The sequence below is a fragment of the Nomascus leucogenys genome, chromosome 10 (genome assembly GCF_006542625.1).
Source record: "Nomascus leucogenys isolate Asia chromosome 10, Asia_NLE_v1, whole genome shotgun sequence".
Classification (NCBI taxonomy): Eukaryota; Metazoa; Chordata; class Mammalia; order Primates; family Hylobatidae; genus Nomascus; species Nomascus leucogenys.
Genome location: NC_044390.1, coordinates 40,040,109 through 40,067,059, shown reverse-complemented (window position 1 = coordinate 40,067,059; position 26,951 = coordinate 40,040,109). Strand labels below are relative to the sequence as shown.

The 26,951-nt window shown below is 35.4% G+C and overlaps 1 protein-coding gene across 1 annotated transcript in view; it reads left to right on the top strand.

Moving 5' to 3' along the window:
• Positions 1-26,951, top strand: part of LEMD3 (LEM domain containing 3) — an 86,123-nt gene that overhangs the window by 40,189 nt on the left and 18,983 nt on the right. Inside the window, exons 2-4 of the mRNA XM_030820046.1 lie at positions 8,270-8,307; positions 13,166-13,232; positions 15,764-15,831. Of these exons, the coding sequence (XP_030675906.1) occupies positions 8,270-8,307; positions 13,166-13,232; positions 15,764-15,831 (173 nt within the window). The remainder of the gene's footprint in view (positions 1-8,269; positions 8,308-13,165; positions 13,233-15,763; positions 15,832-26,951) is intronic.

Below are 26,951 nucleotides of genomic sequence, written 5' to 3'. Positions count from 1 at the left end.
ATCCACCTGCCTTGGCCTCCCAAAGTGCTGGGATTACAGGCGTGAGTCACTGCACCTGGCCTGGGTATTGACCTTTTGTCAGATGCTTTTTCTGCATTTGTTAATAAGATCATGTGATTTTTTTTCTTTAGCCTGTTGATACGGACTACATTAATTTATTTTCAGATTGCACACCTGCAATAAATCCCACTTGGTTGTAATATACTGTTCTTGTTATACTTTGTTGGGTGGAATTTGCTATTTGCTGAAGACTTTTGCATCTGTGTTCATGAGAGATATTGGTTTGAAGTTTTCTTGTAATGTCTTTGTCTAGTTTTGGTATTAGGGTAATGCTGAACTCATATCTACTTCTCTCTTCTGAAAGATATTGTAGAGAATTGGTATAAGTTTTTCCTTAAATCTTTGGAAGAATTCTCCATCTGGGCCTGGTGCTTTATATTTTGGAAGGTTGTTACTTACTGATTCCGTTTCTTTAATAGGTATAGTCTTATTCAGGTTGTGTCTTCTGTGAGTTTTGACAGATTGTGTCTTTCGAGGAATTGGTCTGTTTCATCCAGGTTGTCAAATTTGTGAGCATACAGTTGTTAAATTTCCCTCAAAAGCACTGCTTTTGCCATGTCCCACACACTTTGATACATTTTGTTTTCATTTAGTTCAAAATATTTTAAAGTGTCTCAAGATTTCTTTGTAAACCCATGTGTTATTTAGAAATGTTGTTTAATCCCCAAGTATTTGGGGATTTTTGCAGCTATCTTTCTGCTGATTTCTTAATTCAGTTGCAGTCTGAGAGCAGACATTATATGACTTCTATTTTAAATTTGTTATGGCATGTTTTATGGCCCAGAATGTGGTCTATCTTGGTGAACATTCCATGTAAGCTTGAGAAGACTGTGTATTCTGTTGTTGTTTGATGAAGTAGTCTTTTGTTCATTATATCCAGTTGATTAATGATTTGTTGAGTTCAACTATGCTTACTGACTTTCTGCCTGCTAGATCTGAGCATTTCTGGTACAGCAGTGTTGAAGTCTCTATATTAGTGGATTCTTCTTTTTTTCATTTCATTTCTATCAGTTTTTGCCTCACATATTTTGATACTTTGTTGTTAGGTACATAAACATTAGGTATTGTTATGTCTTCTTAGAGAATTGACCCCTTTGTCATTATGTAATGCTCCTCTTTGTCACTGATAACTTTCCTTGCTCTGAATTTTGCAGTATCTGAAATTAATACAGCTACTCTCACTTTCTTTTATTAGTGTTAGCATGGTATAACTTTCTCCATATTTTTACTTTTAATCTATATGTGTCTTTACATTTGAGGTGGATTTCTTACAGACAACTTATGCTTGGGTCTTGTTTTGTTATCCACACTGATGTTTTAATTGGTGCATTTAAACTATTGATGTTCAAAGTAAGACTTAATGTCATCAATAGCTTCTAAGAAACTGCCACTTTTTTTTTTCATCTTTTTTTTTTAAGTTCAGGGGTACGTGTGCAGGATGCACAGGTTTGTTACACAGATAAATGTGTGTCATGGTGATTTGCTGTGCCGATCATTCTGTCACCCAGGTATTAAGGCCAGCATCCATTAGCTGTTCTTCCTGATGCTCTCCCTCACCCCACCCAACCCTCTGACAGGTCCCAGTGTGAGTTTTTCCCCTCCATATGCCTGTGTGTTCTCATCATTCAGCTCCCACTTATAAGTGAGAACACAGAGTATTTGGTTTTCTGTTGTTGTGTTAGTTTGCTGAGGATAATGGCCTCCAGCTCCATCCATGTCCCTGCAAAGGTCATGATCTTGTTCCTTTTTATGGCTGATAGTATTGCATGGTGTATATGTACCACATTTTCTTTATCCAGTCTATCATTGATGGGCATTTACGTTGATTCCATGTCTTTGCTATTGCAAATAGTGCTGCAGTGAACATATGTGTGCATATATCTTTATAATAGAATGATTTATATTCCTTTGGGTATATTCAGTAATTGATTGGTGGGTCAAATGGTATTTCCACCTCTAGATCTTTAAGGAATCATCACACTGTCTTCCACAATGGTTGAACTAATTTACACTCCCACCAGTAGTGTAAAAGCATTCCTTTTTCTCCACACCTTGCCAGAATATACTTCATAAGGACTTGTTGAAAAGCCTGTGGTTAGAAGTCTTTCTTACAGCTTTTGTTACAGATATTTCAAACTGAGGGTAAAATTATAATGTGGAATTTGTGCTTGAGTAAATATAATTTCAGTTATAGTCTCTGTATTAGTCCATCCTCACACTGCTATAAAGAAATACCCAAGACTGGGTAATTTATAAAGGAAAGAGGTTTAATCAACTCACCGTTCTGCAAGGCTAGGAAGGCCTCAGGAAATTTGCAATAATGGCAGGAGAAGCAGAAGCAAGTACCTTTTTCACGAGGTGAGGCAGCAGGAGAGAGAGAAATGGCAAATGGGAAACGGCAAATGGGAAAGAGCCGCTTAGAAAACCATCAGATCTCATGAGAACTCACTATCATGAGAACAGCATGGGGGAAACTGCCTCCATGATCCAGTCACCTCCCACCAGGTCCCTCCCTCAACACATGGGGATTACAATTTGAGATTAGATTTTGGTGGGAACACAGAGCCTTAACCATATCAGTCTGATAACAGTTTTCCACCCCCCTCAAGAATCTCCATTTTTATGGTGAGCAAGTGTGAGACTTTCAGATGATTACAAGGTTGAAAGAAACCATAATTTTTTTTTATCATATATAAAGAATAAGAACCAGCTAAGTAATAAGGATAATGGAAAACTCGATTCTGAGTTTTGACCTTTTACTTCCTTAGACACATTGTTTTCAGTTTTCCTTATATTCTTAGTACTTTGATAGCCATGTTTAAAGTTTTTATTTTTTACAAAATCAGTGTGTACTTTCTGTTATTTTTAAAGAATAGTTTATTTGAAAACAGCATGGCATTTTTGCCTCTCAAACAAGGACAGGTGAAAATTGGGAGTTCTGTAGGAGAGCAGAAGTGGAGAAGCTTTTGTGTTCTTGCCCTTTCCCTTCTCTTTAACTGATTATCCCCATCTAGGTTTGTATCTCGAAATTCAGATCAATAGGTGGAACTACAATTGAAAGGTTATTAATGAATACAAGGGTGGTGGCACAAGAGTTTACCTTAGGCAAGTTGTGTGGAAGACAGTAATAGATAATTTTGTCCATAAAACTTTTCCTATTTTGATTATGTAATCTCAATACTCATAATAATTTGTTAAGTATACATCAAGGGAACTGTTCCTGTCATCTAGAATGACCATCTATTTAATAAAGCCATGAAACAATTAGAGAACTTTCAGAAAACAAATGGGCATAATGCTGTGTTGCAAAAACATGTCCTGCCTTGTTCACCCTGTCCATTTTTAGATTGGTCTGGATGATAGTGAAATGCAGAAGTGTTTGCCACACAGGTGCAGTGTTTTGCAGCTGTTGGAAACATTCCCCCTCACCCACAACCCCTTTGCTTTCTTCACATAAAATTATGCTGTGCTTAAACCATTAATGCTAGAAGATGGGATTTGAGAATTTGAATGTCTTTTTACATAAAGATGTAATACAGAGAGATAACTGCTCATTCAGGCGTCTGAATGTAACTGCCTAGATGACTTTATTAAAACTGTCCTTAAGGTCACACTAGCCTTAAGGTCATGGAGTTTTAGATACAAGAGACTGCCTTTAAAACTCCTGTCTGTAGAATTGCTGCCCTCCAGGACTGAACTGTCTTTGAGGACAGGGCTTATATATATTTATTTTTAAATCTCTTATAACTAGCATAATACCTGGACATAGTAGGCACTTTATATGTTTGCGAATATTTTATGTTGCAAGATGAAGCCAAATGAAAATACTGTTTAGTATGGTACTAAATCAGAAATTGTAAGTTTTTTAAACTGATGCCATGTGGTATACTCTGTAGTAGTCATATGAACAGAGTGCCATGGCCTGAGAGAGAAGGGGGGAGTGAATAATTCTGTCCATGGAAGTCACGGGATACTTTATATTTTTATGTGTCATGGAAAATACTTCCCTAGACTACAACTGGAGAATTTGTTTTGAAGAGAATTTTTTTCCTCATCTAAGAGAAAATAATGTATTTTCCAACAGTAGCGTTTTCCCCCCATATCCCTATTTTTGTCATTTTTGATGCATTATATAATAACCAAATTAATGATTCAAAATTGGAAAGTTTTAGAGCATGCTTTCTTTATATAAAACCAATGTTTTATTTTCTATAGTTATTTCTGTGATGAGAGTTATGCATGCTTTGGAGTCAGACATAAATAGGTTTGAATCTCATATTTTTTAATCCCAACTTACTAAATTGTTTACCTCAGGGAAGCAACTTAACCTCAGCATGTCTCAATATTTCTGTCTGCAAAAATGGGGCTAATATCTACTCTAAACGGTAGTGTTGTGAGGGTGAAATGAGGTACCTCTTGAGTACATGGCAGCAGCATTATTCCTGGCACGTATTAGGAACTCAGTAAACATAATTTCCTTTTTATTCAACGGAGAAGGTTGTAGGGATCAAGACTATAGTACTTTTCTGGCATTGATGAAGCTGCTATTCTAGGAGACTATAGTATGCCCTCAGGTTTCTATTTGTTCAGCATGTGCTAGTACCCAGTATCTGCAAAGGCATTGAGATACGTGGCAATATTGCAGTCTTGTTGGGGCTGGGGGTGAGGACTAGGACACCAAATATTGAAATTATTATAAAAGGTAGTAAATTACTGAGATTCTGAGAAGGGGGATTCTGAGAAGGAGGTCACGATAAACTGCAGTGATTAGGCATCCTTCATGGTTGTAGCATAGCTGCGAACTGAACCTTCAAGGCAGAATGGAGAAGAAAAACATTCAGGCTTAAAGAAGACCAGAAAGATCAAATGCTCAGTCTTCTGAGAGAATATTTTTGTGTGCTGTAATTGACAGTGGTTCCATGTATGCAGAACAAAAAATTGTCATAGCAGACTGAAGCTGGCTGTGTTGATCCAAAGAAAGCATAGGAAAGCATCCTGAATGTACTATTGCCTGTTTTCCTGAGTCATAAATAGCATATCCTTTATTCTCCAAATGCTTAGGACTCTTAAACTAGCAAAGCATATACTTTGAAGTTTATAAACATATAGATGTGTTTGCAAGTTTTTCCTTTTTATCTGAGAATTTATAACATGATAAATTTTACTTCTATGTAAGAGAATGGAAAACAGTTTACATTTGAGAAAAGATCAGTGAAACTAGTAACATTTTTGGAATTGGTGGGGGGTAGAGGAAAGGAGGGATTTGGAGGAGAAGCACTGTGTGTCTTATAAGAAATTATCACAAGATAAGAATTTGTTCCTTGCAACAAAGTGTGATTAGGAACCATTGGAAAATTTTGAGGGTTCTGATGAAACATTTAAGGAATTTGATTTTTACAGTTAGTAGGATAGTTTAAAGGGAAAAGAAGTCAAAATATTAAGGACATTTACAAAGAAAAGTTTGGTATATTTGAGGCTTGAAATAATCTGAACTAAAGTATTGAAGAAGAAATGTCCAAAAAAGCAATAGTGAGAGGCTGTTGAGAGTGTAGGGTTAAAGGAGGACAACAGATCAAAAATGGCTTCAAGGCTCTGCCTTTAGGGGATGGAAGAGTAAATTTTGAAGTACCATCTTGGCATTATCATTGCTCTCGGATAAGGGATAAGAGCTGTAATTCACTCTTAGGTCCCTCCCTAGTTTTCTAGTGACTGAATAAAGAATGAAGTGGCAAATTTTTGCTGTGGGATGCTTTTGAAACAAGGTTTCTTCTCTTCAGTTACCTAATTGGGAGAGGGTGTTATATATTTTCACTAGGGGTAACAGTGTGTGTTGTTTCCATTAAAGACGAGGTAATTTGGATGTGATAGAAGATATTGGTGTGTTTTTAGAAATACTGAAATGATTTGGGGAAAGAAAAAAATGTATAAAGATACTTCGAAAACTTTGAGGGCTTTTAATTTGTTAGAGTTGCTGTTTTTGGATGGTGTTTTCTTGTAAAAACTTAACCCCAAGGATATGTTTTACTTCTGCTGCTAATAGGTCTCTGTTCATTTAATAGGTGGCGATTATCATGAGCATTTGGGGAAAAAAATTTTAACAGAAGTTTTGTTGGGCGGAAAGTATACTCTTGACTTTTTTAGGTATGTTATACTCCAGGTATTTTAGACTACAAGGCAAGAGGCAGAAATCTAGAAGGATACTGTGGGCAGAGCAATATTTTCAGCAAAATTGTTTTCCCCCTCTTCAGCTTTCTCTGTTACCCTATCCCTCTCCCTTCTTAGTAGCTCAGAACATACCCTCCTCCAGCTTCCTGCAAAATTGAACACTTTTGCTTCAGTGTTAACACACAAAGTGAAATAAAGAAGAGTGCCTAGATAGCACAACCAGCATTTTTCAAGCACTAACTATATATCTAGTACTATGCTTGGTTCTGGGCATGCACATGTTTATAACACATGCTCCCTGTCTTGAGAAGCCCACAGTAGAGCAGTCTGGTGAACATTCATAATTTACAGTTACGCTTTTATGGAGCTACTCACAGAGCTGATTTTCCATTTGATAGTCTTGACAAAAAGTAATTTTGTGTATAATCAAAAAAGCAATACTAGCATAGCTTTTCTTCATAGACATTAAAACTTGTTTTTGGAACTGCACACTTATATTTTTAAGAATTGTTCTTATAAAGAGCAAATAAAACACCTTTTACACTTCGTATTGTTTGGCTAATTTATTGTCATTTGTTTGGCCAAATGACAAGGCATTTTTTTGGTAGTATGTTGAGCTAAATATAGCTGTTCAATGTTTATATTGAAAAATTAATATTATTAAAAAGGGTATCTTTTTAGTCCATGTGTTCTGATCCTTAACATTTTATTTAATCTTGAAGCTATATTATTTCTTTTCTCTCTTCCCCTTTTGAGTACTTTTGATTTTCTGTAATATCTTTCAAAACTTTTTCTTTCCAACATTAAAACCCTTTTGATGTATAGAGAAATGTCATTTAAAAATCCATTAGCAAAATCCCTTATGATGATAACAGGATACATTTTTTTTTTCCTTGCTCTTTTATTGTACCTTGTTAAGCTGGTCTCACATGAACTTTCTTAGAATCAGGCAGTTCCTGGTTCCTGTGGGACTTCCTGTTTTCTCAAATAAAAATAGAAAAGCATCTCAGAAAGGAAACCTGGTCAGTGTGAACTACTTTGTAAGATCAGTTAGTCTTAGTTAATCTTAGTTGTGACCTGGATTATACAGATATATGTCTATATAAAATATAAAAGTTTACAGGTATCTGAAAGCTTTGAATATTTTTGTAATATCAAAATAAACAAAATGATAAGGAGAAGACTGAATAAAAACCCTGAGAGGTGCTACATATTCAGCCATAAACATTTTTGTATCTTAATTTAGAGGTGAAGGAGGGGCATAGGGGTTGGATGGAAAGTGGTAAATCCTTTCCTTATTATGCAATGTTTTATTGGAAATTTGGAATTGTTTAATACTGAGACTTAATTCTTAGTTACTTTGATCTGTATTTTTTTTCTTGCCACTTTTTCAGATGTTGGCAAGGATTAGGAAGGTGGATTTAAAAAAATCATTAGAAGTCAGAATTCTAAATGAATTATTCAGTTTTAAAGCATCTTGTAGATTTCTTTCAGTAGTTAACTGCTTCTTAGTCTATATTTTGAAGAGAAATCAAGTTAAGGTAGAAACAAATGATATAGTCATTAGCAGTAATAATAACGGATAGTGTGTATTGAGTGCATATTAAGTGCTTGACACTGTATCAAACATTTTATCTTGTTTATCTCATTTAATCCTGACAACAACTGTATAAGGTAGGTATCATTGTTATCCATACTGCTTTAAAGAAGAAACTATAGTTTAGAGTAGCTAATTAGATGTTAGTTCAAAGAGACATTACTAATAAGTGGTAGAGATGGAGCTGGGACTTGAACTCAGCTTCTGTGACACCAGAGCACCTGATCTCAATGATTATGAGGAAAACCACTAATTCAACGTGAGAATGATAAGTATAAGTCTGAAAAATTACTTCCCTAACCTTTATTATCACCCGTTTGTTTACATTTGGTTTACATATTTATATCCAGTTTTAGCAAAGTACATGCTGGCATTTCAGAGAGTTTATTTGGGGGATTTGAATTCTTAAGTGATGCTAATACTTCTCTTTTTTTCCTTCCTTGATAGTAGAAAACCCCTTTGGTGAAACATTTGGAAAAATACAAGTAAGTAAATGATCGTAATACTGATAATTTCATGCCATGTTTTATATGATAAAAGCATGAGAATGACTATCAACTGGAAAAAGTAATTTTGAAGTTATTTTAGTCTAAAACAATAGGTTTTATCAACTAAAAAAAATAGTAATTTTAAGGTTATTTTAGTCTAAAACAATAGGCTTTCTTATTCTGAGTATTCCCTAACTGTAGTATAATTAAATCTGACACAGATTTTCTCTTAAGACCTGAACTGTTTATCACTTTACTGTAAAAGACAACTGCCAAGTAAAATGGGAATGGCATATCATCAGTGGATCTTGTCTTACACTTAAAAGTATGCCTGTTGCCTGTAGTTGTTGGATACGTATCCTTAGCAGTTTTTGTCCGTTTTGCCCTCATTTTACCTCTTTGGATCTTCTGCATATTGGCATGCCTATTCGACCATCAAAAGGACTTAGAATCATATCCTTCAGGCTATTTCTTTAATTTTTTAAAGAATGCTGTAATACTAATTTTAACCTAAATTTTACTTATATAAAAATATTTTTCACTTACCCATCATTACAGGGACTTCAGAGGTTAAGATGTTTAAGCTTGTAATTAGTTGTTAATTTTTTATTATAGGAACTGTTCTATAGACCTGTATAGAAAACATTATTTCTTGTACTGAAGGATGTGTAATAATGTGTAATCACATCCATAGAATATTACTTTCTGTTGTTAAAGTGGAACTCTGAAATGATTAGTAATATTCTATTGCAGTGATAATTGTTTAAAACAAAGTTGGCTTTTTCAATTGCATTATTAAGTATAACACTGCTACAGTGTCATAATTTAAATTTGGTACAGTATACTTATTGAACATTGGAAATAGAAGACTATTTTCTTCTGTTTAATTTTCCCCAAGGAAGAAACTGAAGTTCTGAACTTCTGAATAATAGTAATAATTATAATGAAGATAGTGGCTGTTTACTTATATTAAATGCTCATTCTGTACAGGGCCCCTTGCCAAGTTGTATTGGTCTGTTCTCATGCTGCTAATAAAGACATACCGAGACTGGGTAATTTATAAAGGAAAGAGGTTTAATTGACTCACGGTTTGGCTGGGGAGGCCTCACAATCGTGGCGGAAGGTGAAAGTCATGTCTTACCTGGTGGCAGGCAACAGAATATATGCAGGGCAACTCTACTTTATAAAACCATCAGATCTCATGAGACTTTCTCACTATTCATCACGAGAATAGCAGGGGGAAAAAAACCCACCCCATGCATGATTCAGTTACCTCCCACCACTGCCTCCCACAACACATGGGGATTATTACAATTCAAGGTAAGATTTGGGTGGGGACACAGAGCCAAACCATATCACAAGTGTTAAAATTCATTATTATTTAATCAAAGGCATAATGCAGACAGTTAAAAATATGCTTGAAGAGAAAATTGGCTGAGGATTGAAGAGGGAAATATTTAATGGTGACAATATATGAGAAAATTGGATAGAGTCACCCTATAGATTTTTCTCCCTCCAAAATGAAAAACAATAATCTGGGCCTTACTAAAACACAATTAGAAAATAGCTAATTCAAATTACAAAATTGCTTTTATTTAATGAAAGATTATTTGAAAGCTTATTTTATGTATTTACTTGTGGAACTTTAACTAGTTTGCAGAATGATTAGGGAAGCCAGTAGTTAGACATTAAGCTGAAATATTAGGAGACAATCTGAAAAGCAGTCAAAATGGAAGAAGAGTGTAATCAAACTGTAAACCAGTAAGTTTAAAAGTTGATTTGTATACTTTTCAGATTTACTGCTAGTTTAGTGTACTTGTACTAAAGATAATTGAACCAAAACCTTTCTGTTTCTTTCTCAAAATGTATTCATTCACTTAATAGCATATATCATCATGCCACTGCACTCTGCTACAGCCTGAGTGACAGAGCAAGACTGTAAAGATAGATAGATAGATAGATAGATAGATAGATAGATAGATAGATAGATAAATAGTATATCTCATAAACACCTACTTAGATTATAATTTAGTTGGTCATTTGGATAGCAGTTGAGGCCCTTCTAGTATATAGATGGTCATTTAAACTCTGTTTGTTTGTTTTTTTTTTGCTTATTTAGTTTTTTGAGACAAGGTTTCATTTTTATCACCCAGGCTGGAGTGCAGTGGCATGATCACGACTCACTGCAGCCTCAACCTCCTGGGCTCAAGTTATCCTCCCACCTCAGTCCCCTGAGGAGCTGGGTCTACAGGTGCATACCACCACACCCAGCTAAATTTTGTATTTTTTTGTAGAGATGGGTTTTGCCACATTGCCCAGGCTGGTCTCAAATTTCTGAGCTCAAGCAATTCTCCTGGCTCAGCCTCCCAAACTGTTGGAATTTCAGGTGTGAGCCACCGCACCCCGCCTTAAATAAATTTTCAATGGAAAGATAATTCTTGTAAAAAACTATAGTTGAGCTTTCTGAGTTCTTAAGTTATTTGTATGAGAATGTAACAGTATGTATGTCATCCAGTATGAGATCAGTTCCATCTGGTTAAGTGTTGTTACTTCTATTTATCTAGTCCAGTGTTTAATATCTGTGAATCAAAAGCTAAAGTTTATTCCCAGGTCCCTCTTATGTTTATTAAAGATGTAATCAGAGGACAGATGCCAAATGTTTAAATTTTGTTTTGTTTTTGAAAGGGGAGTGAAGGAAGGGTATGATAGGACGTATAAAACAAAAAGAAAATAAGTCTCTTTTCCAGATGAGAGGAAAAGAAACACACAACTTTCCATTGCTTTAATCCCAAAACTTAACTAGATTCACCTTGGTTTTATGTGTCACATCCATAAGCTACACTGTCATTGGAACACCTACTCATCCTGTTATGTTGAAGATATTTATTAAAAATGATTTTGTGATTTAATGTATCACAAATGCTTAGGTTTCAGAATCCTGTTTCAGCCCCTGCTCTTATTTTTTTTGAGACAGAGTCTTGCTCTGTCACCAGGCTGGAGTACAGTGGCATGATCTCCACTCACTGCAACCTCCGCCTTCTGGGTTCAAGTGATTCTTCTGCCTCAGCCTCCCAAGTAGCTGGGAATACAGGCGCATGCCACCACGCTCAGCTCGCGATCCACCCTCCTCGGGCTGCCAAAGTGCTGGGATTACAGGCGTGAGCCACCACACCCAGCCTACTGTTACTTTTTGATGTCTAATTTTTGCAGTTTGAATTTTTGATCTTATGTGAAGATAAGGACTGGCTTGATTCAGAATCTGATTAAGGTAAAATTGAGGCAAAAATATATATATATGTAGGAAGGCAAGTAGTAAACTGAATGAATAAGTAACATCTCAGTCAACCATCTGATATAAAACCACGTATTCTGGTGGTAGGATCTTGGCACTTTTGATGAGTATTCCTCTTAGTATAACCGATTAAAGCTGCAATGACAAAAGCGTGCCACCCATAGTGTGCAAACATGTTCTCTTCTGTCCCTGCACATACACCACAAAATAAATGCTTGAGGTTGCATATTATTAGACATATAAATGTTACTTTTCCAGTCTTTTATATCTTGCTTCAATTTGCTCCATGATCTATCATCCAGTACATCTGTTTTGTTGGAAACTTCAGGAAGAAAGAAAGTAATAAAGACAGAGCCCCCTGATGAATCATGGACTTATTTTAGATAGTACAATAAGCTATTACTCCCTCCCCACCCTACCCTCCATCATTTATGTCGATCCCTCCTGATTGTAATTGCTCTTAAATTGGAGGTCTTGTTGCTTTAGACTACTTGGCAAGTACTTAGGCTGTACCATTGCAATAATTCTCTATCTGGACTCTTTTCATACAATTATTTCTGCTTCCAGGCCAGCCTGTACATTCTACATTCTGGCCCGGGTAGTATTCCTGATGCACAAGTCTGTTTTACTCTCCTGCTAAATTTTCAGAATGAAGTCAAACTCTCTGTCTTGCTATCCAAGGCTGTCTGGTAGTTAATACTAAACAACTTTTCTAGTAGTTTGCAGAATCAAACAAGGCTACTGGTTATGTAAGAAATATAACCAGTGCTTTCATGCCTTCATGCCTTTGCTCAGGGTCTTTCCCATTGCCTAGAATGCTGATCTGTTATTTTTTCCTTTTAAACCAAACTCAAATATTCTGTTCCATAAATTCTCTTCCCTTCTTCCTTCCTTCTGTATTTACAGAAGAAGGAGGGAAGAGAGTCTTCTGTATTACTCTGCAGTTGTTATGTAACATTTAATATGTTTTTTGCCCTTGAGTACAGGAACCATCTTGTTCACTGGGTCTCTCGCTTTGCTGAGAGAACAGTTCTTAAGTCCTAGTAGATGTTTATTTAATATTTGTTTCATTTTAATGGTTCATAAGTTTGTACAGGGGCACCTTGGGAGCCTAGAAGAGGACTGAGTATCAGTCACCGTGCCAGTACTCATTCCCTTAGTTTTATGTGGTTGAGTTAGATTAAAACAAGACATGAAGGGCAGCCTTGATGAAGAAAACAGTCTCACATGAACAGTTTACATAAGAATACACTGTGTAGAGGGGGATTGGGAACATTGCTTTGGTGATTGATGGAGTTTGTTGTCTGTGAGACCTTTTTTGGCACGAACCTTATGCCAATTTTTAAATCATTCTCCAGAAAGTGAAATATTTAGAGTAATAATTTAGAGTCTTAGATTAAGATTTCTTAAAAATATGGTGCCCATTACTTAAATGTGAATTTGTCTTTCAGATTATGTGGCTTCTGTGATTTTAAATTTACTGTTTTTCTTTTTGATTAAGAATTATTTGGTGTTTTTTTTTCTTGGAATTGGATATTTCATAATAACTTCTCTTAATTTTAGGAAAGTGAAAAAAATCTTATGATGAACACATTATATAAGCTTCATGATCGATTGGCACAGCTTGCAGGTAATTGTTTTAACTTATAGTTGCTAAAAATGTTTTGAAAAATGTATGTAGCATGTTATTAGTAGAAAATTTTTTTCCAAGTCCAGTGTTATATTTATGAAATATTTTTCTTTAGAAGTTTTCATTACCTATGCAGAGTGATTTTTGATTTTTATAAATGTATTTAATCAAGGCTTTTTTCCTGCCTGCCATCTGTATTAGAGGTAATATATATATAATATAGTTATAAAGTTGATAAATTTCTTTATTGCATTAATGGTAACAAAAAATCCGGAAAGCTTAAGTATCAGAGGAATTAGGTAAGCAATGAATTAACTAAAATCTTGGATTAAATATACAAATGCAGATTTTCTTTTATTGGTTGTATAGGTATCATTCTGTTTGATAAAGTAAATTTATTCTCCTGTAATTTTCTCTCCGGATTAATTGCATTTTCCTCGTATTCTGCTCTTAGTAATTCTTTGAGAGCTCTAAGGTAGTCAACTTGTCTGAAATGGGAATAATTTATTATAGATGAATTGGTATCAAGTTTAGCACATGTAAACTGCAGTAGCAGCTTATCTATTACCTTTTTATAGTCTTTTTTTTTTAACATATAATCTGAAAGAAGAGACTTGGATACTTGTAAGCAGTCATAAGAAAAGAAAAATGCAGTTTTCAAACTTTTCTATGTAGCAGATCTTTTGTGTAAACCAGATTATTGGTAGCAGCCTATAGGTAAATATGGAACTTCTCTGGTTGAATGGAGGTATTTAGGATCCTGACAGTTTCCCATCCTGTCATCTTTCTTTGTTTTGTCCATTGGGTTCTTAATTCTGGTCAATTTTTTAAGCTTTTAATTCTGCATTGTATCACTAAAAGCCTTCTTTGCTTTGATTGTCATTCACACACTTCAAGCTAATGACATTTATTTGGTATGCTGTAGCACCCAGAGACAGGTTAAGTATATGCTAGTTATGCTAGCTAGGGATATTGCTAACACAAGTTTCTACAGCTATCTCTGTAGCATTGTTTTATCAAGTATGGTTCATGGCCAGCTAAATCAGCATAATCTGATGTGCTTTTAAAGATACAGATTCCTTCCCATTGAGTAAGGGTCAGCAAGCTTTTTTTCTGTGAAGGACCAGATAGTGGATATTTTAGGCTTTGTAGGTTAGTTTGCCTCTGTCACAACCACTCAGTTATGTTATACCATGAAAGCAGCCATAAATACTACATAAGTGAATGAGCTTGGCTGTATTCCAATAAAACTTCATTTATAAAAACCAGAGTAGGCCAGATTTGACCCATGGGCTGTAATTTGCAGACCTCTGCCTAAATCTATGGGATCTAAATCTCTGAGGATGCACTAATAAACTTTCAAGACTTGTTCATCTAATAGGTACTTCTCCCCTTTTTATAGCTATTGACATTAAAATGATTACTTGAACAAAACTGAAATAAAAACATGGCTACTTTTAGAAACATTTGCCAAGGATTTTACTTTAATTATTCTACTTTCATGTTAACAAAAGCTTTTTAACTGCTTCAAAGACACAGGGAAGGGAAAACATGACAATTGGAGTTCAATATGAGGATAATTTATTTCTAATAACCACTTACAGTCTAAAGAAAAAGCCCTGAATTCGCTTCTTATCAACAATTATAAGAAAAGATAAATGTAGTTTTCCAAAGATTTATATGTAGCACATCCCTTTGTAGAAACCAGATCATAGGTGGAAACTTTTACCTGATTTCCCTGTTGGTCTGTTATAACAATTTTTTTTTTTTTTTTAAGATTTTTTTGAGACAGGATCTTTTCTGTCACTCAGGCTGGAGTGAAGTAGGGTGATCACAGCTCACTGCAGCTTCAAATTCATGGAGTCAAGCTGTCTTCTTGCCTCTGCTTCCCGAGTAATTGGGACTACAGACGCACACTACCACACCTGGTTATGTTATAACAGTTTTTAAGGCAGGCACACCGCTTGCTAAAGATAGGATTAGTTATACTCTGAAAATGCACATACTTTAATTCATTAATAAATTCAAACTTATTTGAACCCTTAAATGGTTAGCTTTAAGAATAGATGTGTAAGTTAAGTTAGCACAATGAATTTGCTTAATTTTTTCCCTTTTAGGAATAATACATATTTCTGGAGGGCGTCTTGTGTGCCAAGATCTGTGGATAGGCATCAGTGTGACATAGTTCCTATACCAGCTTACAATTTAGTTGGGAATATAAGAGGAAGATATGTTCTTGTTTGGACTGAAATGCATTTAAAAGTTGTGGTTAATGTAAGGGTAGTTGTTTGTTTATATTCTTACTGGAATTTCTTTGCTTATATTCTTACTGGAATTTCTTCTAGAAAGTATAATATTCATGTTCTTTCTTTACTGATTATATAATATATATTATATTATATAATATATATTATAATATAACCTGTAATTATATAATATATAAAATAAAAATATATAATATATAAAATATTTGAATTAATTATTTGTTTTCTTCTGTTTAATCAAAATTAATAATATGCTAATCTTTCCAGGAGATCATGAATGTGGCAGTTCTAGTCAAAGAACGCTTTCTGTTCAAGAGGCAGCTGCGTATTTAAAAGTAAGCAGTGAAATTAGAATTTTAATAGCTATATTTTAAAAAATTTATATAAATCATTGCTACTTGTAAGAATCATATATTTGATTATTTTAATTGTACTGTTAAAAGCTTGGGCCTGCTGTTTGATATAATAGGAGCAGTTATGAGAAAGTAAAATTGTTCAACTTTTTTTTTTGTGTGTGAGACAGAGTTTCGCTCTTGTTCCCCAGGCTGGAGTGCAACGGCTGATCTCGACTCACTGCAACGTTCGCAACCGGGGTTCAAGCGATTCTCCTGCCTCAGCCTCGCGAGTAGCTGGGATTACAGGCACCCACCACCTCACCCAGCTAATGTTTTTTGTATTTTTAGTAGAGATGGGGTTTCACTATGTTGGCCAGGCTGGTCTCAAACTCCTGGCCTCAAGTGATCCACATGCCTTGGCCTCCCAAAGTGCTGGGATTACAGGCATGAGCCACCTGTTCAATTTTTTTTTAGTTTGTTTTAGAACATTCTCTATGAGAGAATGCATATTAATTTGGAAAGGGTACAAAGAAACATTGGTCAGAGGGAAATTGAGATAGGTGAGTAGTAGCATGTAAGAGAGCAGGTAAACATCTACCATTTATTTAAAATCTTCTGTCCCAGATCAGTTTCTTCTCAGAATACTAAGAGAACTTGGCCGTTGAATTTTCTAAACTACTGTAAATAATTTCTGGAAAATCTTAATGAAAGGAAAGGTAGTTGAAGATTAAAGATGGATAAATGTCGTTCTGATTTCTCAGAAGTGGAAAGTGGCATTTGAAAACCATACGGGAAAGCTTGTTGTCGGTCCAGTTCCATAAAGATAATTTCATAAAGATCTGAGTTCTTGCAAATGGAAATGATCCCTGGAAGGTGGCTGGCATTTGAATGTGGACAAGTCATGCCATACAAATTTCATGCCTCCCATCCCCTTGTTAAAATTGTGGTAAAAAATATATAACATGAAATCTATTAACATATTTTTAAGTATACAGTACAACTATATGTGCATTCTTATACAGCAAATCTCTAGAACTTCTTCATCTTGTATGACTGAAACTCTATACCCATTGCACAGCAGGTCCCCATTTTCCTCTGCCCCATATCCCTGGCAACCACCATTTTACTTTCTCCCTCCATCAGTGTGATTAACAGATACCTCATATAAGTTGAATCCTGCAATTTTTGTCCTGTGACTGGCTTATTTCACCTAGCATAATGTCTTCAAGTTTCATCCATATTGTAACATGACAATATTTCCTTCATTTTTTAAGGCTGAGTAGCATTTCATTGTATGTATACACATATTTATCCAGTCATGCTGATGGGCTTTTAGATTATTTCCACCTCTTGGCTATTGTGAATAATTCATCATGAACATGGCAATGCAAATACTTCTTTGAGACTCTACTTTTAATTCTGTCAGACAAATACCTAGAAGTGGGATTGATAGATAATATGGTAGTTCAACTTTTTATTTTTCGAGGAACCTCCATACTGTTTTCATACTGACTGTACCATTTTACATTCTTTCCAATAGTATAGTATTTGCCTTTTAGCTCACTGTGTTTTTTATTTGTGTTTCCCTGATGATTACTGATGTTGAGCATCTTTTCATATACCATTTGTATACATATACATCTGTGTGTATATATAGCATGTATACAGCATATATATAATACCCGATCTGTTGGACATTTGTATATCTTCTTTGGAGAAGTGCCGTTCAAGTTCTTTGCTGATTTTTAAATTGGGTTATTTATTTTGTTATTGAATTGTGGGGGTTTCTTTTGCATTTTGCATATTAAACACTTGTCAGATATATGGTTTGCAAATATTTTCTCCCATTCTGTAGGTTACTTTTTCACTGTATTCACTGTTTTTTTTTTTTTTTACTGCACATATACTTTTTAGTTTAATGTAGTCCCACTTTTCTATTTTTGCTTTTGTTGCCTATGCTTTTGGTGTCATATCCAAGAAATTATTGCCCATATCAACGTCAAGAAGCTTTTCTTCTATGTTTTCTTCAAGAAGTTTTATAGTTTCAGGTCTTACATTTAAGTCTTTAATCCATTTAGAGTTGATTTTTGTGTATGGTATAAGATAAAGCTCTAGTTTGATTCTATTGCATGTGGAAATCCAGTTTTCCTAGCACCATTTATTAAAGAGATTGTCATTTCTCCATTGTGTAGTCTGGCACCCTTGTAGAAGATTGTTGGATCATACATCAGTGGCTTTATTTCTGGTTCTCTATTTTGTTCCACTGGTCCATTTATGTCTTTTTTTTTGCTAGTACTATACTGTTTTGATTACTGTAGTTTTGTCATATGTTTTAAAGTTAGTGTGAGGCCTTTGTGGTTCTGTATGGATATTAGGATTATGTCTTCTATTTCTGCAAAAAATGCTGTTGGGATTTTGTATTGCTGTATTGCTTTCAGTAGTATAGTAATTTGAGTAATATTAAGTCTTCTGATTCACGAACATGAGATGTCTATTTATTTGTGTCTTTTATTTCATTCAGCTTTTTTTTTTTTGTAGTTTTCAGTGTTTAAGTCTTTCACCTCCCTGGTTAAGTTTATTCCTAAGTGTCTAAATCTTTCTAATGCTGTTGTAAATGGGATTATTTTCTTAACCTCCTTTTCAGATTGATTGTTGTTAGTGTATAGAAATGTAACTGATTTTTGTATATTGATTTTATACCTTCCAACTTAGCTGAATTTGTTTAACAAGATTTTTTTTTAGTAGAGACAGGGGTCTTGCTATGTTGCCCAGGCTGGTCTCAAACTCCTGGGCTCAAGTTATCCTCCTGCCTTGGCCTCCCAAAGTGCTGGGATTACAAGCATGAGCCACCACACCCAGCCAACTAACAAGATTTTTTTGGTGGAATCTTTAGGGCTTTCTATGTATAAGATTATGTCACCTGCTAAGAAAGATAAATTTATTTCTTTCTGATTTGGATGTTTTTTATTTCTTTTTCTTATCTAATGGCTCTGGCTAGGATGTCTAGTGCTACGAGAGATAGAGATGGGAAAAATAGCCCCCCTGGCCTTCTTCCTGATCTTAGAGGAAAATCTTTTTTTTTTTTTTTTTTTTTTTTTGAGACAGAGTCTTACTCTGCCACCCAGGCTGGAGTGCAGTGGCGTGATCTCTGCTCATTACAACCTCCACCTCCTGGGCTCAAGTGATTCACATGTCTCAGCTTCCTGAGTAGATGGGATTACAGGTGTGTGCCACCACACCTGGCAAATTTTTTTGTATTTTTAGTAGAGATGGGGTTTCACCATGTTGGCCAGGCTGGTCTTGAACTCCTGACCTCAGGTGATCCACCCACCTCGGCCTCCCAAAGTGCTGGGATAATAAGCGTGAGCCACCATGCCTGGCCAGGAAAATCTTTCAGTTTGTCACCATTGAGTATGATATTAGCTAAGGGTTTCCATGTATGGCCTTTAATATGTTGAGATAATTTCCTTCTATTCCTCTTTATTGAATGGTTTTATCATGAAAGGATATTGAATTTTTGTCAAATGCTTTTTCTGCATCTATTGAGATGATCATGTGATTTTAATCCTTTGTTCTATTAATGTGGCATATTCAATTTTGATTTTTGTATGTTGAACCATCTTTGTGTCCGAGGTATACGATCCTGGTGTGTGATCCTTTTCATGTGCTTTTGAATTCAGTTTGCTAGTGTTTTTTTGAGGATTTTTGTATCTCAGGGATTTTAGTCTGTAATTTTCTTATAGTATCATTGTCTGGCTTTGGTGTCAGAGTAATGCTGGCCTCGTAAAATGAGTTTGGAATTGTTTCATCCTTTTCAATTTTTCAGAAGAATTTGGATAGGATTGGCATTAATTCTTCTTTAATAAAATAAGTAATAAACTCAGAAATGAATTCTGATTTTTTTTAGTCTAGTTAAGGGTTTGTCAATTTTGATCTTTTCAAAAAACCAACTCTCAGTTTTATTGATTCATTAAATTCTCTATTTAATTTATTTTTGCTCCAATCTTTATTATTTCCTCCCTTCTGCTAATCTTAGGCTTAGTATGTTCTTTTTTTAGTTCTTTGAGATGTAAAGTTAGATTTCTCATTTGAGATTTTTTTTTTTTTTTTAACATAGGCTTACCACTGTAAACCTTTCTCTTGGTATTGCTTTTACTGCTTCTCATAAATTTTGTTAGGTTGTGTTTTTTATTTTTTTATTTTAATACATTTATAATTTTTCTTTTGATTTCTGCTTTGACCCAGTGCTTGTTCTAGGAGAATGTTGTTTAATTTACACATATTTGTGAATTTCTCAGTTTTTCTCTGCTTTTGATTTTTAGTTTCATTTCATTGTGGTGTGAAAAGATACTTGGTATGATTTCGATCGTCTTTAATGTGTTAAGATTTTTGTGGCCTAACATATGATCTAATTTGGAGAATGTTCCCTGTGTACTTGATAAGAATGTGTATTCTACTCCTGTTGGGTGGAATTTTCTGTATATTTCTGTTAGATCCATTTGATCTTAATTGTTGTTCAAGTCCTCTGCTCCCTTATTGATCTTCTATTCATTATTGAAAGAGGGGTATTGAAACCTCCTGTTGTGTTGCTGTAATTTCTCCTTTCAGTTTTGTCATTGTTTGCTTCATATAATCAGGTACTCTAATGTGGGATACATATTTAGAGTTGTTAAATCTTCCAGATTAATTGATCCCTTTGTCATTTATATAATGAATATCCTTCCTTGTCTCATGTGATGATTTTTTTTTTGAGACAGAGTCTAGGCCTGTCACCCATGCTTGAGTGCAGTGGTGAGATCCATAGCTTACTGCAGTCTCAAACTCCTGGGCTCAAGTGATCCTCCTGCCTCAGCCTCCCAAGTAGCCGGAGACACATGCCACCATACCTGACTAATTTTTAAACTTTTCGTAGAGACAGGATCTCACTATGTTGCCTTTAAGTCAAAAATTTGTCTAATGTAAGTATGGCTACCCCTACTTTTTTTTTGTTATTATCTGCATGGAATATCTTTTTCCATCTTTTGGCTGTCAGCCTGTGTGTGTCCTTAAATCTAAGGTGTACACATGATACAATTGGAGCTTTTTTTTTTTATTCATTCAGCCACTCAGTGTGCTTTGATTTGGGAGTTTAGTCCATTTACATTTAAAGTAATTACTAATGGGGAAGGACTTATATTGCCTTTTTTGTTGAATATTTTCTCTCTGTATTGTAGCTTTTTTGTCCCTTTTTCCATATCTTACTCTTTTGTGTGTCTTTTTTTTTTTTGTAGTGACAAACTGTGATTTCTTTCTCATTTTCTTTTACGTGTCTTTTGTAGGCATTTATGGTTGCTATTGGAGCTTATATAAATCATCTTATATTCACAGTAATATTTTAACCTGATAACACCTTAACTTTAGTCACATGGAAAGTGTCTACCTTTTTCTCTCTCTCTTCATCCTTTATATTATTGATGTCACAGATTACATCTTTTCATATTGTGTATCATCAACATATTTTTATAAAGTTTTTTATACTTTTGTCTTTTAAATTATATATCACAATTAAGTGATTTACACACCACCATTACAGTGTTACAGTATTCTGATTTTGTCTATATATTTACCTTTATCAGCAAGCTTTATATTTTCATATGCTTTTGCATTGCTAGGTAGCATCCTTTCATTTAACTTGGGACTCACTTTAGCATTTCTTGTGAAGCAGTTCTAGTGATGATTAACTCCCTTGGCTTTTATTCTGAAAAAATATTTCTTCATTTTTGAAGGATGGTTTTTCTGGATATGTAGTAGTCCCCTTTATCCATGGTTTTGCTTTCCACAGTTTCAGTAACCCCTAGTCAACTATGGTCTGAAAATATTAAATGGAAAATTCCAGAAATAAAAAATTGTATACCATTTTTAATAGTATGATATACTGCTCCCCCCTCCCCCCCAACACACACACAGTATTCTTGGTTGGCAGTTGTTTTCTTTCAGTACTTTGAATATGTTATTTCGCTCTCTCCTGCTTTGTAAAGTCTTTTGGGGACTCCCTTGTATGTGATGAGTAGCTTGCGTCTTGGCTGCTTTGTTCTCCTTGGTTTTGAACAATTTGAACATAACATGTCTGAATATGGACTTATTTTGGTTTATCCTCATTAGGATTCATTGGCTTCCTTCAATCTGAATACCCATTTTCTTCCCCAGTTTGGGGAGTTTTGGGCCCCAAATGACATGGTATTTTTGTTTTTGTTTTGTTTTTTTGCCTGTTTCTTTCTTCTCTTTCTGAAACTTCCGTATTACTTATATTGCTTATATTGGTTGGCTTAATGGTGTCCCATTAAGTTCCTTTCTTTACTTGTCTTTATCCTTTCTTCATTTTGCTTGTCTGACAGAATAATTCCAAATGACCTTCTTTGAGTTTGCTGATTATTTCTTCTGTTTGATCCAGTCTGCTCTTGACCCCCTCTAATGAATTCTTAAATTTAGTTATTCTTTAGCTCCAAAATTTCTTGGTTTTAAAAATATTTTCTGTCTCTTTGTTGATATTCTTACTTGATTCATGCATTGTTTTCCTGATCTTGTTGAGTGTCTTTATGATGGCTTTTTAAAAATTCTTTGTCATGTAATCCTTAGACTTCTACTTATTTAGGATTGTTTTGGAAGTGTATTTTGCTTCTTTGATTGACCATGTTTTCATGGTCCTTCATGTGCCTTGTTACTTTGTGTTGGGATTCATGCATTTAACAACAACAACAGAAAAAAAAAAGCCACCTTTGTAGACTTTGTGCAGGGAAAGTCTTTTACCAATATGTCTATGTAGACATTCTGGATTTCTTAGATATCTTTTCTGTGGTTGTGGTTGTGTCCTCTCTGGATTTTTGCCTGTGAATTTCCAATTAGAGAAGTTTTTCTGGTTTATTTTCTCATAGTTTATAATCTTTTGATCCCTGGTATCTGTAGATTATCCCTGGTGTCTGTAGATTATCTGGAGCTGCCATAAGCTATCCAACTCTTTTGTTTGTCTGTTTGTTTGTTTGTTTGTTTTGAGACACAGTCTTGCTCTGTTGCCCAGGCTGGAGTGCAGTGACACGATCTCAGCTCACTGCAACCTCTGCCTCCCTAGTTCAAGCGATTCTCCTGCCTCAGCCTCCCAAGTAGCTGGAACTACAGGTGCCTGCCACCATGCCCAGCTAATTTTTTGTATTTTTAGTAGAGACGGGGTTTCACCATGTTAGCCAGGATGGTCTCGATCTCCTGACCTTGTGATCCACCCATCTTGGCCTCCCAAAGTGCAAGGATTACAGGCATGAGCCACCGCTCCTGGCCCAGCTCTTTTTTCTTCTTAGTGGCCCCCAGGCATCTAGAGTATACTGAGTCCTATCTGCATTTTGAATCAGGTGAGGCAGAAGCCAGCCAGGCAACACTCGCTGCCCCTGTGAAGTCAGAACTTTGGATGCATGTCTAACTTTTTTCCTCTCCAGGGAGAAGCCAAGAGTTGGGGGTTTTTCTCAACTTTCTTCATGCCGAGCTGGGGGTGGGGACAATGGTGAGTGAGTGCTGTTGCCTTTGTTATTAGTAGTCCTCAACTTGGTGTCTTTCAACTATTAGATTCAGACACGACAGAAACCAGTTGCCCCCAAAAGTCAGATCATTAGATGTATGTTCTAGTCTTCTGTTTTCCTTCTGAGGAGGAAGCCACGAGTTGGGAGTTTCTTCTCTATTGCACTGCCCTGTGGGGTGATGACAGTGTCTGGGAAGTGAGTGACATGAATTTTCCTAACAGCTTTGATACAGGTGGTTTTGTGCTTGCCTAGGTGCAGGAACCTTTTAACTAATTTCTGGATTTTTCACAAATGGAATTACTCCATGTATTTTTGTTGAATCAGTGTCTCATTGAGAGAAGGAGGGTCTGGGGCTTCCTATTCTGCTGATGTCACTCCTCCATTTTTTAAAATTTAAGAATGTAGTATATGTTTTAAGGCTTTCAGCAAAGTTTTGGTGATAGTCTCCTGTGATACGCTTGTCAACAAAGAGAAATATTGACTGAGTTTTTAACTTAATGCATGACTTATATGTAGGTACCAAAAAGATCCTAAGACAGTATAATAAGGAGATTATATCTGGAGTCAAATTCTGGCACTGCCAGTAGAAGCTATTACATTTTGGTAAAGTCTGTAACTTTTCTGAACATGTTTCTTTGTGAATGTGGGACTGCTGTTAATACCTGTCAAAGTTGTTGGGAGACTTGAGTATATAAAATGCCTAGCTCAGTGCCTGATGATTATAGTAGCTTCCCAATAAATTCAGTTTCTGTGTTTTCTAATTAGTGCCACTCTAGCGAGTAATCTCTAATAACATGCCACAGAAATTTTGCTTAAGGTTGTTTATTGTCTTTATTTTCAATTTTGACCTAGATGAGAACATTAATGACAGTAAAATGTATGGATAGTGTAATAGCTAATAGACTGGACCGTTAAAGGATCAGAATTCAAAAAGATCTTGACTAAGGAGGAGTTATGATTATAGGGCTCAGTGTTATGGGATGGACAAATGTCAGGGTGCAGGCAAAAAAAAGGGATTGGATTGAGGCTGAAGGAGACAGAATAAAATATTCCATGAAGAAAGGCATAGTGAGAATCCAAAGCAAGCAAACTATTCTTTATAAAATAATTTAATGGGTTTTTACTGCTAGTAGTAGGACTGTGTTATCCCATTCAGTGTTTCTTTCCTATTTTCTTTTTGTTAGGTAGTTAAACCTCTGAGATTTGATCTCTGAAAGGTAATACCATAGATCTGTGTTATGATTGGTCATAAATTCCTGGAGCAAGTTTCATTGCTTTTCAGAAGAATCCTGAGACTCTTAAAGCATATTAAATATGATTAATTCTTCCTTGGTATCTGGGGATTACTTCCGGGACCCCCATGGACACAAAAATTTGTAGATGCTCAAGTCCTTTATATAAAATACTGTAGTATTTACATATAACCTATGCATATCCTGCTATATATACCTTAAATCTTCTCTAGATTACTGATAATACAATGTAAATGGTATGTAAATAGTTATTATTTTACTGTATCATTTACTGCAAACTTGTCCAACTTGCAGCCCAGGACAGCTTTGAATGTGGCCCAACACAAATTTGTAAACTTTCTTAAAACATAAGAATTTTTGCGATTTTTTTTTTTTTTTTTTTTGGCTCATCAGCTGTCGTTAACGTATTTTTCGTGTGGCCCAAGACAGTTCTTCCAGTGGGGCCAAGGGAAGCCAAAAGATTAGACACTCCTGGTTTAGGGTATAATAAGGAAAAAAAAAAAAAAGACTGTACAAGTTTAATGCAGACATAAGCATCTGTTTTTTTCCTAAATATTTTTGATTCATGATAGACTATATTGACTCTATGCAGTATTTCAGTCCATGGATGTGGAACCCATGGATAAAAGGACTGACTGTACTGTGTTTGAAGGACTGAAGAAATGGGATAGGGACTGGGGACAAGATAGGACCTGACCAGTAATTAAGGTGGAGCTGAGGAAGAGGCAGGGGTTGGTGTGGAATTATTAACCTCTCTTTCACTTCTTCCAACCATTTTCTTGTAGCTGTGGGTCAGCAATGGTACAAGTTAAAAAGAAGGGACACAGATGCAGGGTTGGGGTAAGTCAAAGTCTAAGCCAGGCAGCAATAGAGTATAAGATGAATTCTACTGAAGACTAGCAGCAAAAAAGTTACTGGAAGCACTCTTGCATGAGTTAAATTGGAAACTGCTTATATCTACTTAAAAAAAAGATATTAATGAAATGAAGCTTTTTTTGTTTCTTTATTATTATTATTATTAGTTATTTTTTTGGGGGATGGAGTCTCACTCTGTTGCCCAGGCTGGAGTGCAGTGACGAGATCTCGGCTCACCGCAAGCTCTGCTTCCTGGGTTCATGCCATTATCCTGCCTCAGCCTCCTGAATAGCTGGGACTGCAGGCACCTGCCACCACGCCCGGCTAATTTTTTTGTATTTTTAGTAGAGACAGGGTTTCACTATGTTAGCCAGGATGGTCTTGATCTCCTGACCTTGTCATCTGCCCGTCTCGGCCTCCCAGAGTGCTGGGATTACAGGCGTGAGCCACCGCGCCCAGCCACTTTTATTATTTTTAATTGACATAATTGTACATATTTATGGGGTATAGTGTGATATTTTGATACATGTATACAATGTGTAATGATCCAGTCAGGATAAAAGAGCCATCACCTCAAACATTTATCATTTCTTTGTGTTGGGAACATTCAAAATTTGCTCTTTTAGCTATTTGAAAATATATAATAAATTGTTAATAATTATAGTTGCCTTGCAGTGTTACAGAACACTAGAATTTATCCCTCCTACCTAGTTATAATTTCATTTAACTAATCTCTGGCTACAGCCCCTCCCCCTGTCACTTTGCCACTTTCTAGCCTCTAGTAACCACTATTCTCTTCTACCTCCATGAGATCAACTTTTTAGTTTCCCCAAAGGTAAAATAAGCCAAATTCTTAGTAGTCCTTAACTTGGACTTCTAACTCACTCGTCTTCCACAAGTGAGAACATATGCTATTTGTCTTTCTGTGGTTGGCTTATTTCACTTAACATAATGTTCTTCAAGTGCATCTGTGTTGCTGTGAATCACTTAATTTTATTCTTTATTATGGCTGAATAGTATTCCATTGTATATATACCACATTTTCTTTATTCCTCTGTTAATGAGCACTTAGGTTGATTCCGTATTATTGTTAATAATGTGGCAATAAATGAGAGTACAGATACCTCTTTCACTTACTGATTTTCATTCCTTTGGATAGATACCCAGTAGTGAGATTGCTGGATCATATGGTAGTTCTATTTTTAATTTTTTGAGGATCCACCATACTATGTTCTGCAATGCCTGTACTGATTTACATTCCCACCAACAGTGGATAAGAGTTCCCCTTTCTCTGCATTCTCACCAGCATTTGTTATTTTTTGTCTTTTTGATACTAGCGGTGAGTGAATATCTCATTGTGGTTTTGATTTGCATTTCCCTGATGATTAGTATGTTGGGCATTTTTTCATATGCCAGTTGGTTGTTTGTATGTCTTTTAAGAGATGTCTGTTAAGCTCATTTGCCCATT